This window comes from Ruditapes philippinarum, unplaced genomic scaffold, assembly GCF_026571515.1.
Source record: "Ruditapes philippinarum isolate M1 unplaced genomic scaffold, ASM2657151v2 ctg661_1_1_1_1, whole genome shotgun sequence".
NCBI lineage: Eukaryota > Metazoa > Mollusca > Bivalvia > Venerida > Veneridae > Ruditapes > Ruditapes philippinarum.
The window spans coordinates 88,311-101,043 of record NW_026861494.1 but is presented as its reverse complement, the minus strand read 5'-3'; the positions used below and the strand labels follow the sequence as shown (position 1 = coordinate 101,043).

General features: G+C 29.8%; 2 protein-coding genes across 3 annotated transcripts in view; one reads left to right on the top strand and one right to left on the bottom strand.

Moving 5' to 3' along the window:
- The window catches only part of LOC132715829 (vacuolar protein sorting-associated protein 41 homolog), a 33,121-nt gene extending 28,651 nt beyond the window's left edge, over nucleotides 1-4,470 (bottom strand). For both annotated transcript variants that reach the window (XM_060698909.1, XM_060698910.1), the window contains exons 1-8: nucleotides 4,424-4,470; nucleotides 4,029-4,091; nucleotides 3,396-3,491; nucleotides 3,053-3,136; nucleotides 2,704-2,778; nucleotides 2,012-2,263; nucleotides 1,388-1,449; nucleotides 210-291 (exon numbers count right to left, since the gene is read on the bottom strand). In XM_060698909.1, coding sequence (XP_060554892.1) covers nucleotides 210-291; nucleotides 1,388-1,449; nucleotides 2,012-2,263; nucleotides 2,704-2,778; nucleotides 3,053-3,136; nucleotides 3,396-3,491; nucleotides 4,029-4,091; nucleotides 4,424-4,450 — 741 coding nt within the window. In that variant the 5' untranslated portion in view covers nucleotides 4,451-4,470. The remainder of the gene's footprint in view (nucleotides 1-209; nucleotides 292-1,387; nucleotides 1,450-2,011; nucleotides 2,264-2,703; nucleotides 2,779-3,052; nucleotides 3,137-3,395; nucleotides 3,492-4,028; nucleotides 4,092-4,423) is intronic.
- Nucleotides 4,471-4,882: 412 nt separating this feature from the next.
- LOC132715847 (POU domain, class 6, transcription factor 1-like) overlaps nucleotides 4,883-12,733 on the top strand; it is a 32,027-nt gene continuing 24,176 nt past the window's right edge. Inside the window, exon 1 of the mRNA XM_060698927.1 lies at nucleotides 4,883-5,037. The gene's annotated coding sequence lies outside the window, so the exon portion shown is untranslated. The remainder of the gene's footprint in view (nucleotides 5,038-12,733) is intronic.

The following is a 12,733-nucleotide window of genomic DNA, read 5'->3' as shown; positions in this document are numbered from 1 at the left end:
CTAGAAAATTAATTTCTTAAAACTCTGTATATAACCTATAACCTTTAAAAATACTTAAACTTAAGGAACATTTAATATTTCGTTGCAAATGTGTACAATCTGACAATGTAAAAAGATTCACTGTTCTCTTTAGTATGTAGTTAAGTTTAATTATAAGTATTTAATAATATGTCATAACTCATTTTCAATTAACTAATATCAGCACTTACTTTGACAGTATCAGCCCAACCAATCAGAAGTCTTCTTTCATCTTGCCAATAGAGATTACACTGGTATAGATCAGGCCTATGGCTGAAATGGAAATGATGTTGCTTGCAAAACTTTAACCAAGAATTTTTAAAGTTTTAAAAGGGCCATTGTTCTGTCAAAAATCCACAAAAGAGTTATGGGCATTGAATATTGACCTTCAATTATGATCCTGCAAACATGCATAAAGTTTCAAGTGAATATCTTTAGTTGTTTTGAAGAATAATGTTGCATGCATCATTATAACCAAAATTTTCAAAGTTAAAAAAGGGCTAAATTTGTCATAATTCTGTCAAAATCAATGTCAGAGTTAATGGCTTTGGATAGTGACCTCCTTTTATGCTGTAAAATAAGTGCGTGAAGTTACATAATATGTGATAGATGTGATATGATGTTGCAAGCAAAACATCAACACTGGTGTTATACCGACACCAACACCAGGGTGAATAGGATAGCCCTTCTATTCTTCCAATAGTCAGGCTAAAAACTATCCTATTCACCCTGGTGTTGGTGTCGGCATAACACCAGGGTTTACGGGTATCTCTAGTGCCAGATGAAAAAAAAACACATCTAAAACACAATGATTAGGAAAAATATTCAAAACTGCTTACAAAACATACAGAGAATGTTTTCAAATTGTTGTACAATAACTACTCATCACTTCTAATGTATTATGGTCAGAATTGGGAAACTATTGCTAATGAAATAATTATGTTAACACAATCAGTATTTGGATAATTACTATCCATCTTAAATAGTAACTGCATTTTTCAGAAATAAATTTCAAAACAATGTACTGCACTGTTAATAAGAAATGATTTCATTCAGGCGATTTGTAAATTACTAAAATTATTCATTATTATTTTTTTTAATTGAAACAATAAATTTTTTAAGATTTAATGCTTCTTAAATAAGGAGGATTAAAAACACTGTCTACTTAAAAACATGTCTGACCTATCTTTGTGCTAGACAATCGAAAAATGGGGTTCTTCTTAAAATTCTAAGATGAGAAAGGGGCATAATTTTCTAAATTTCCATAACAAAGTTTTGCTCATTGGCTGAAAAATAACAGTGATAGCTATAAACGGAATGTTCTAAATTTCCAAGTAATACTATAAAATGGTCGAGAAAGTTCACCTACTTGTGATCTTTGGCTATGGATGTTATTCTCACTTTTGAGTTCAAATCATACACCTTCACACCCTACCAAAATAACAAACAAGCAAAACTAATTTCAACATTTTATATACAATGACTGTTCATCTATGTGTCATACTATTAAAGTGGAGACCCAATAAGTAGCTAAAATTATTAAATGGTCTTATACATCTTTCAAAATCTGGACAAAATCATTCAACCTTTTTATAGGGAAAATTTCAAAATAAGTAAAGACTAAATAATGAACAGTGCAGACTATGATAGGTGACATAGATGTGCTGGCTAAAATGATTGCATTCAAGATTGGTTGATTCAGTTGCTGCAAGCAGGTTAACGATTAAAAAACTTCAAAGTACAGTTGTCAGTTAGCAGAAAATTTTTGAATGTTCAGATTACAATGCAGCACTTGCTTGTATGGCTATATACTGGTAGCATAGTTACCATATAAGATTAATGCTGTAAGCTTTTTAAGGATTCAACATGTATACATAAAGAACATAAAACAGCACTACGTACTTTATTCTTGGAAATAAAAGACAAAAAGTGCCTATGTATTCTACTATTCAAAACAAATTTCTGTGTCTTGATGTTATTAAACAATCCTTACAAAATCATTAGCCCACGCTACAAGTTCTCCTTTCCACTTGATCTGTCTGATGGCACCTTCCCCTTGATGTAGAACGCGCGTCTTGTGACTCCGCAAAAACCCTCTCTCGTTCAGAATGAGCTTGTCATCACCAGTCACAAATTGTTTACTACTTGACTTATAGAAGAAAGGATCGATAGCCACAGATTTGACGGGACGGTCAAAATTGACCACTTGGTTATCATCAGCTGAGTACAGTCCTATGATGTTGACCTTAAAAAGTGGGAAGAGTAAGTTAATTCTTATGATTATTATTGATTTAACAATGAACAAAATAGTTATATAACATAATATAGTGATATATCTGCATACTTTTTAGTCTGATCAATAGTAGTGATATTTTCTTCATCATTTTTCAGTATTTACACATACAGTCTGAATTTATATCTTGCCAGTACTCTTTATCAATTTCTGTAACAAAATGAGGCAATGGAGCCATATTGAAAATTTCACTGAATCTGAAAATAAGTAGTTAAATTTATTCCTCTGTGTATTTTTATCAAATTTTTTGTAAGGGGAAAGTAAAGGAAGATGATATACTCCGTAACATGGGTTTATTTCACATCAGATATGTGCAAAAGGGGAAATAACTAGATTCAACCTATATAAACAGGGAAAATCACTAGATTTAACCTAGATTTATACTAATTTACCTTTCCATCATCAGAACAGCTAGCAATGTAGTCCCCATTGTCATCAACACTTATCTGATTAACTGTTGTTGTATGCTGAAATGATGAACAAATGAGAACTGCATAATCTTAGTTATTACATACTTTCTGTTCCATAATTTGTACTACATTAAGATCTAAGAATTGTTTTGATTTAAGAGAATGATAAAAAAAGACAACCTTATTTCTAAAAATGGTTCACTTACATAAAATGAAGGCTGCGGGATAACCTTAGTAATAGAGATGATTGATTTTGCCCAATGGAGAAATTACAAGTGAATATTTTCAGCAATTAGTAAAGTATTTAGGATGAAAATAATTTAATACTTACTGCTTGATATTCCTTTCCCTGTATATTGTTGCCAAGGTAATCAAGAATGTGTATAGTACCCCAGTGTGTCCCTAATGCAAGAAACTGAAAAAAGTAATATGAAACAATATTATGATATATAACTTTATTATTCTTCTTTAATTTTTTTTCCTGTAAATAATGTGTGATTACAAAAGATATATTTTACTTTTAAAAATGTCATATATTTTGTATTCATATTTGAAAAAAAATCAAACTAAGTATTTAGTAAAATGTACTTGAAAATGTGATAAATATTTAATATTTTACATTAATCTTGTTCATAAATCAGTAGCTATTTTGTTAAATATGTTTAATTACTTACTTTAGAGTGTACTGCCATACAGCTGGCACAATCTTTTTGCAGTATTTGACCAAGGTCATTTGTAACTCTATCATATCTTAGCCTTGGCTCAGCATCCTGGAAAAAAAAATTAGACATTAATATTTATAATATTATATATGAAATATCTACTGAATACATCTGTCAGAGCATGTGTACAGGTGATATAGACAAAAACATTATATAATAAAATAATGTATGTGATCAGACTGTAGATAGATATAATCATATACAGACTGGCTTAGTTAAACAGCTCTACCATTGACATACATGTAGGCAAGTCATAACTATCACTGGGTATTTCTCCTAAATTGATTCTTGTAATTTTCTAGATGCAATTATATCATATAATGCCAGAAATAATACTCATAATATGTAGCTGTATGTGCTAAACTTGGAATAATGTAGAATGTGAAACATCTTAATGAAAATGTCACATTAAAGCCACGAAAGAACTGTTCAATGTAATGTAAAGTTTGCAAGTGACTAGAAAAATAACAAACTAAAATAGATATACTTTCAATTTCCACATATGCCTTTATGCAGTTAATGCATTCATGCAAGAATTAAATCATTCTACAATACAATCACAATGGCTGATTATTTTGTTCTCACCTCTTCAGAATCATCAGAATCAGTCTCTGACTCTTCATCTTCACTTTTAACTTCCTCTTTCACCTGTGAAATAAACATTATAATTACATTTCTTACACATCAGACTTTGTATAATTTATAAACTGTTTTAAAACTTAAAATTTTGCATAATTATTTTACTTAGACCGAAAATCAAAATATTTCCGGTTATAATATTTTGAAAAGTACGAAAGTAATTGGAACGAATGAATAGACATAATTTTGTCTTTTGATAATTCGAATGTTAAGCAAAATCTCAAAGAAAGAAATATTTGACAAACTTCAACTGAAATGAAATTAAGATATAAAAGCCACAGAACGTTTTTTAAAATACATGTTCTGCCAAGTTTATCAAGTGTTCAAGTTTGTTCTTTTACTTGGTCGGAGTCTACGGAAGTCGCCATTTTGAGAGTATGCAATTGATCATGTGATAGTGTATGAATATAGATATATTTATAGAATTTTATATCTTATAAATTTATCAAATATCGTTACTAAATTCAACTTAAAATACACAAAAAATAAAATGTACGCATTGTGTTAATGTTTGACTACATTTTATGCTCAAACGATTGTGCATTTCCCCAATATATTATAGGACTACTTTTTCAATTACTGATACAGGTGTCGGTCATTACCATAGGGGTCATTTCAAAACTTAAATTACCTTTCAAACACCTTAATTGTGTTTTAAATATAATTTTTAGCGTGTCATGCTTGTTCAAATACATAAAACTTCAACAATTCTATCATTGCTTATAAATATGCTGTTGTTCACGCTCTTTGACATTTATTTTAGGATGATTTTAAATTTAGCATCACTTAAATCTATAAATAAATTATACGCCCCCGTGTAATTGTAAATATTTTGTTGATGAAAAGGCTAGGACGCGGTGGAAAGATCATCTTTGTAACACGAAAAACAGTTAAATCGACATCTTTTAATTTGTGTGGAAAGTGCAGACGGACAACCGTGCTGACTGGGAAGCGGGTAGGTACAGAAGCTGAGGCTCATATTTATGTAGTACCTGATTAGCATAATTTATTACAGAAGTCACGCACGTCAAAAATCTGAAGTATGAATATCGATTCCATCGTTTTCAGAATCGGAAACAATGAATTACGGAATTTCAGCATCTTTTTAATTGTTGTACTTGAAACTTTGGCTACAAATAATCTGTAAGTGCAATTTTGTTCTCGTTAATATTATGTTGTGGTATAAAATATGTAGGTATTATCATAATTTATAAATACGATGCTTTAATATTATGATGAAATGTACATCACCAAGTAGCCTAGCCTTCAGCATCTCCATAGCTATTTTTAGTAACACTGTTGTTTCCATGACTACAGCTTGATTTCATGGCATACATTCTCCAAATAGTATAGATTAATGCTATTTAAATTTTATTTTTAAGATAATTATTTACAGAAAATTGTTTGTGTTAATGACATTATGACTTAAATACTGAGTATATTAAATTATTGAATTGTGAATTGTAATAGCTCTATAATGTCATAAAATGAGTGTCAGGCAGATATATGAGGTACAGTCAAGTCAGTCACTGACAGTTTAAAATGTAGAACTGTATTTTATTTGTTATTTATTTTAATATTCAAGATCCAAGGGTATTAATTTGGGATTTATGCATTAATTAAGATATCATTAAACTCAAATATCAGAAAATGATTTATAAAAATAAAATTATAATGTCTTTATCAAAAATATATTAGTAATTATTACATGTGTGTATATATAAATTATAAAATATTTCACATTTTTATCAATACATTTAACATTTATGGTTGCTTAAATTGTGCTGGACCTTGCATTTTACATGATAGAATTTTATAATGTATTTGAGATACACCAATGTGACAATTGATGATGTTAAAAATGTAATTGCAATAAACAGAAGAGAACATTAAACTAACTAAACAATTTATGAACTTTGTCAAGATAAAAAACAAGGTTCAGTTGATCAGAAAGGATAACACATGTAGTTAAGTTATGGCCCCTGCATGAATATAAGTACTGTAAAAAGAGCTTTTTTTTCACATATTATTGTTGAATTAAGTTTTTATTTTATGGCTGATTATGATTCATACATAATTATATTTTTTTCTAGAAAACAATATTTCTTTTGATTAAAAGTGCCATACAACATTTCAAAATAGATACCTTCTGACACTAACATTTGAATAATGGTCATCTAGTAAGAAAGTATAAAAACAAATGATTATTCAATTACAAGTTATATTTATCTTTCATATATACTTAAAAGTATTCAAAATACAGTACAGAATCTCATCATCATAAACAATTTATTCTTTATATTAGTTATTACTCATAAATGTTAAGGTCACAAAGGTCAAAGTTAATATTCTTGATTTTCTTGTTTGTTCTGTTCTGTTCTATTATTGTTTGGTCAAAGTCATTTATATAGACATATGTACACGGTCAGTGACTTTTAACTGTTGTATTTATTGCCATAAGGTCAGAACAGAACTCTAACCATTAAGAAGACTAAAAATATAGATGCAGATCCAATTTATAAAATTTTACAAACTAATTATGAATTTTTGATATTCATTATTGATTTGAAATTGGCATTGTTTATCTCCAATTGATAAAGGCAAAATGGTGCAATGGTCAATGACATTTTAACTGCCAGCTTGATTAATCGTATATTAAAGTGGATTGGTGCACATACCTATTTCAAATGTAGAAATATTTTATTTGGATATAATTACAAACTATTTCTTAAAAGAAAAAACAATGTTGATAGTGTTTTAGTGATTTAGTATGAGTAGATATAGGATACAAAATTAATATTTTGATCTAGAAGAATTTATCTTCTCCTAAATATTAGATTATAGATTTATCACATCACATCATGTATCTCACATTGACCAACAACATCCGTATATAATTCTTTTATGGTTTGTTGTTTTATAATAATAATACTTAATACTTTAACATATTAATTATTTATGGAATGAAAACATTCCATTAATTTAGACCAATTTACTTTATATTGTTATATAATATTTAAGATAAAAAAAAAGTGAATAATCACTTCAATAGATTTTTGGCACAAAAGGATGGATAGATTGATTTGAAAGTAAATATCAGGTTATATTTAATATAATAATATAACTACACCTCGTCTTTTTTTAAGAAAAAAGAAAACATGGATAACTATATTTTATATTTGTCTAGCATATTATTAATATTTTATACTGTTAAGAATAAATTATGCAATTTATAAAGGTTTATTGGTCTTTAGATTTAGGCATATTGGCAACATTTATAGCTGTAAAGTTAATATCATGTCACATTATCAAAAAACAAAACAAAACTGATAATAAAATATTCAGAATTCTCCCAGTTGTTACCACAGTTGAGTGCTTATTTGGAATATTTTATCCTAATTGAGCCTCCCATAGTCCTCAGAAATTGATCAATATTATTATAGAGGAACAGTTCTTGTAAAGCGATCAATAAAGCGATGTGCTGTGCCTACGTTTTCTCCAGTAATGGAATCAAGTTGGAAATAAATTATAAGGCAATCTTTAGCTCCATAGGCAGTAACAGCAGACATAATAAGATTCTGGGGAGAAAATCAATACATTTTCTTTGCATTCCGTCACTAGGAAATGTCCTGTAGAAAAACGATCATGCATGATGTCATGGAATCACTAGGTTGTTGGGGGGGACCGGCACTTTGCTACGTAGTTAGTTATATACGTAGTTGTTGTACAGTAAACTGATTATAGAGGTTTTTAATTAATGTAAATGATAGAAGAATGTTAGACAGATTAAACAGATACACATAGAGAAGACTGAGAATAATAAAAGCAAAAACACAAACAAAGAAAAATATAAATACATATATGGAATGAAAAAGATAGCAGCCTTAGCAAAAAATATGAAAAATTGTTCAAATAACTAATCTTACATGCTTCGCACTATTCCCCTATCAAACAGATAGGCAGTCATGTGCATTATTACACTATATACAAGTAGTTGCACAGCATAAAACTCATAGAAGGATATTAGATATGATGTCAATTAATCATATGAAGTCAGGAAAATAACTTATACATTCAATGTCTTTTTATCAATTTTCTTTTTTGTTAGTATGTTAGAATGAAAATAAATATTAATTTTTCCTGCATTACAGTACAATAATGCACCTGCTTGGTATTTGATATACCGGTAATTATATTCCTGCGCATTTCAACTTGAACCGTGCATTATTCTTCAACAATGCACTCAAAATTGATATTTATTTCCTAAATATAATATGATAAATCTAGACATGGAAAGATTAAGATAGAGAAGTTTTCACCCTAAACCTGCAGAATTTATTGAAAGGTCCTATCCAAATGGCATTTTTGGAACTGTCCATTATCATTTTTGGGGACATCAAGATAATGAAACTTTAAAGTTACGGTAATCAGCCAGTATAGAGCCTGATAAGACTGCAAGGATGTGCAGACAGGCCCGGCTATAAAATACTGACCAGTGACAAAAGCTATGATCATAGTGGTGACAAACTGAAAGGCTTAAGGTAGACCATGGGTAATGCATTACCTCCACTTTGAAGAGTATTCAAATAGGCTAGAATCGCTTGTAAACTACGTTGAAATTGAGGGGCGTGGGTTCAAACCCCACAGGGGCAACTTTTTTTTCTTTCTTTTTTTCTTTTTAACATTATTTATGTATCTCTCTGATCCCTTATGGAAGAAAAAAAGTTTGATTCAAATTATATAATTATTTTAGGGTTTTTTTTGCTAAATAATGCAAAAATTTATAGCAAATATGATACCAGATATTTTCAAAGTTCGATAAAATAAAAACTACACGGTAAAAGTATTTTATATTTCGCATGATCAACTAATATACCTTTGAGAAAATTTAGGCAAACTTTGAAAACAGACCCTCATTTTGATAAATTTTAGGAATATTATGAATAAGGCATTTTAGATAGGGAAATGGTAAAATTAGTGTTTAAAGTGGGTGGGGTAGGGTAACATTTTTATACGTATTAAGAACATTTTGTTTAGAAACAAACATTTTGCTTGTGTAATGTGTTACCTGAATGTTATTATTTGTTTCTTAACAATGAGCAATAGAAAAACATTTTTTATAATGATGATATTAATGATTATTTACAGTTTCCTCATTTCTGAAAATAAGCCCTTCTAATGGCAAAGTCTTAGTTCAGAAATATATCCATAACTCATAAACCACACGGTAAATTTTATTTAAATTTTGCATACAGGTGACCTTGAAGACATATAACTGTCCTATGTTGTCAATTTTACAGTTCCTTATGGTGTCCATTACCCATGGTCTACCTTAAATCACTTTTGGATATCTGGTAAAAAATACTATAAGGAGTAATAAAGATAATATGGAAATAACAAAGAATATTTAACTATTCTTTTTTATTTTTTTTAAATTATTCATGCAGAGTAACATAATGCTGGTCTAATCTAACATGTTGAAAATGTAGAAAAGAATGTCTTTGTAGTTTACTAATTTGCATCTTATAATTGGTCATTAATTAGGGAATCGTTTCTGATACATAAATTAAAGGCACTCCACTTAAACACATAAAATTTGAAATTCTGACATTCAAGATCTTTAAATTGAAGAATTATGCAAAGATAAGGAAAGAAAATATACTCAAAATTAAATTAAAACTATTCTTAGCCCTAAAGTTAAAGGCCGTTGAACGCTAATTCAATGTCTGGCTCATTTTCACAATTTTAGAAATCATTCTGGTAAAATGAAGTAAGCTAATGATATGAAATTTTGCTCATAAGTTATTGATTCAGACCTACATCAAAAAGCAGTCCCTGTCAAGCTTAAAAACCTGGGTAGGGTCCCTTTAAACCATTTTGAATTTACCATATTTGTATTTAAACAGCTAATCTCTTCTGCTTGCTGCTTTAGCCATAGATTTATTAAAAAATAAGTTGAATAAAAATTGAATAAAATCATTATCATCTGAATTGTCTAATTCAAGACTGAAAACATGGTACTGTTACTGTTAGTTCATCAATAACAACAACTTGACAATTAGAAAAGCTTTTTTCTCATTGATATGAGCGGAGCTGGCTATTCCATTATCATAATGGAAACAAGACTCAATCTACACATATTGTATTTTTGATGATTAATATATTCATGGAATCAATTTTCTCAATTCTTGTTCCTAAACCATTATTGATTGCAAGGTTCCCTAAGCTAGATATAGAGAGAGTGGTCTGTAATTCTAATGAATCATGTATTCATTTAGATTGTGTTTCTAGCAAAATATATTGATCCAGTAGTAATCTTATATAAATTGTTTATTTTGCTTTGGAATATCTTCAATCACACTAACTAGTCTTTTAAGGTGGCATTTTCCCAACAAAGCATCTCCATGAAAAGGAATCTTTCCTCAAAGGGGCTCTTCTTAAAAGGGCATCTTCATTCTTAAAAGGGCAATCCTTCCATCTTTCCAACAGCCCAGCATGTTCACAACATCCTGATATTTTCCCAACAGCTCAACATCTTCCAAACAGACATGCATCTTCCCAGCAATTCAGTATCTTCCAAACAGTTTAGCATCTTCCCAACTTTCAACAGCAAGCATCATCCCAACTCATCTTCCTAACTATCCACATCTCAGCAGCCCAGCATCTTTCTAACAGTCCTGCATCTTTCTGACAGTCCTACATCTTTTCAACATTTGACATGTTCCCAGCATGGCAGCATCCCCGCATTTGCCAAACAGCCTGGAACTTCCTGACAGTCCTACATCTTTTCAACATTTGGCTTGTTCCCAGCATGGCAGCATCCTCGCATTTACCAAACAGCCTTGAACTTCCTGACAGCCCTACATCTTTTCAACATTTGGCATGTTCCCAGCATGGCAGCATCCCCGCATTTACCAAACAGCCTGGAACTTCCTGACAGCTAGCCCTACATCTTTTTTATGTCTGGGCGTTTTCTTAACACCCTAGAATCTTCCCAACAGATTGGCATTTCTTCCCAACTCTCAACAGCTCGGCATAGTCTCAACCAAATAAGCATTTTACTAACAGCCCTGCACCTTCTATCTTCCCTAAAGTATTAAGCTTGTGAAAACATTTTTTTCTTCCAGATTTTTGACATTCACATTCATTTAATCCTTTGAGAAGTTTTAGTTTTCTGTAAATTATTTGCTTTTTGAAATGTAGCCAAAGGCATTAAAGCATTCTGTAAGTATATTTATCTGCTAGGTAATTAAGTGCTTTTTCGCTATTTCCGCTCTTTAATCATAGTGTAAACAAAATAGAAAATAAAATTCTTCTACAAAAAGTGCAAATATTTTCAGCATTAAAACATGTTTTAGTGGAGACATTCTTATCTAAATACTGGTATTTCTAAGCTTTGGAAACTTTTAGATAATTGGCCATATTGTCTAACTAAATTGATGTTCTATTTTTTTCAGATGCCATATAGATATATGCATATAGATTTTTTCTATACATTTTGGTTCTGTAATAAAAAACATATGCAAAAGAGGAATTAAAAAATATGCAAAATGACAATGTTATTTTTTAAAATGTATACTGTATATTATACATTTCGGGGGGTGATTTTCATAGATGTTCAATTTTTTTGTAGAAATAACACTCTTTTCTTCATAATTTTATTTTCACTTTTTTTTTCAAACAAATCAAGTCTCTGCTCTTAATAAAATTTAACTGGCCATCAAAACCAAGAGGGTGGTTTGTAATTAGTCTGTGATGCAAATTAAAATACTTGAAAATCATCTAAAAACCATTCCTTTAGCATTATCATCTAAAAACCATTCCTTTGGCATTCTTGCATACTTGGAAATATTCAAATTGTTTGGAGAGATTTAAATTTTAAAGATTTCAGAAATATTCACCATTTTTATATAATTTGAGACAATTTTAGATTCCTGTACGAAAATGCCTACCCTGACTACACCCTGATTTGACATGGGATCAGAAATATATTCCCAGCCAGGTTTTTTATGCTATTCAGTTGACTATAGAGAAGACAGAAATCTATTTTTAGATTTTTTAGTATACAATATATAGTGTTTTCAGGGTGGATTCAACGAAATATTTAAATGAGCCAGAAAAAATACCACCCTGAAATGGAAATCCAGGGCAGAATTTTCCCTCGCACAGATTTCTAAAAATAGATTTACTTCTAGTTAAATTAAGAGCAATTTCAGGGTGGGATTAATATGAAATATTTAAATGAGCCATAATTCACCCTGCTTTCTGTTTAAAAAGTCAGGCCAGACTTTTTTCCTCCTGTTATTATCCCACCCTAAAATTTTGCAAATCCCACCCTGAAATTAAAATAAAAATCCACCCAGATTCCTGTTCTTTTTGATATTTGACAAAATAATAATTCAGATTTTTTTTCACTTATCTGTATTTGATTTTCATACAATAAAATACATTTCAAAAGTCATTCTTGTTTGATATTTCCACTTGGTAGCTGCACACTGTTTTTCATAATTCCACACTATAGTATTTGGACTACATTATCTGTAAACATATGAAAGCAGTTAAGGAATATGCTATAGAAAACTTTCAATTTATATATTAATCTAAAAGAAAAAGTAACACCTTAATACAGAGAATTATGTCCATACATGGTA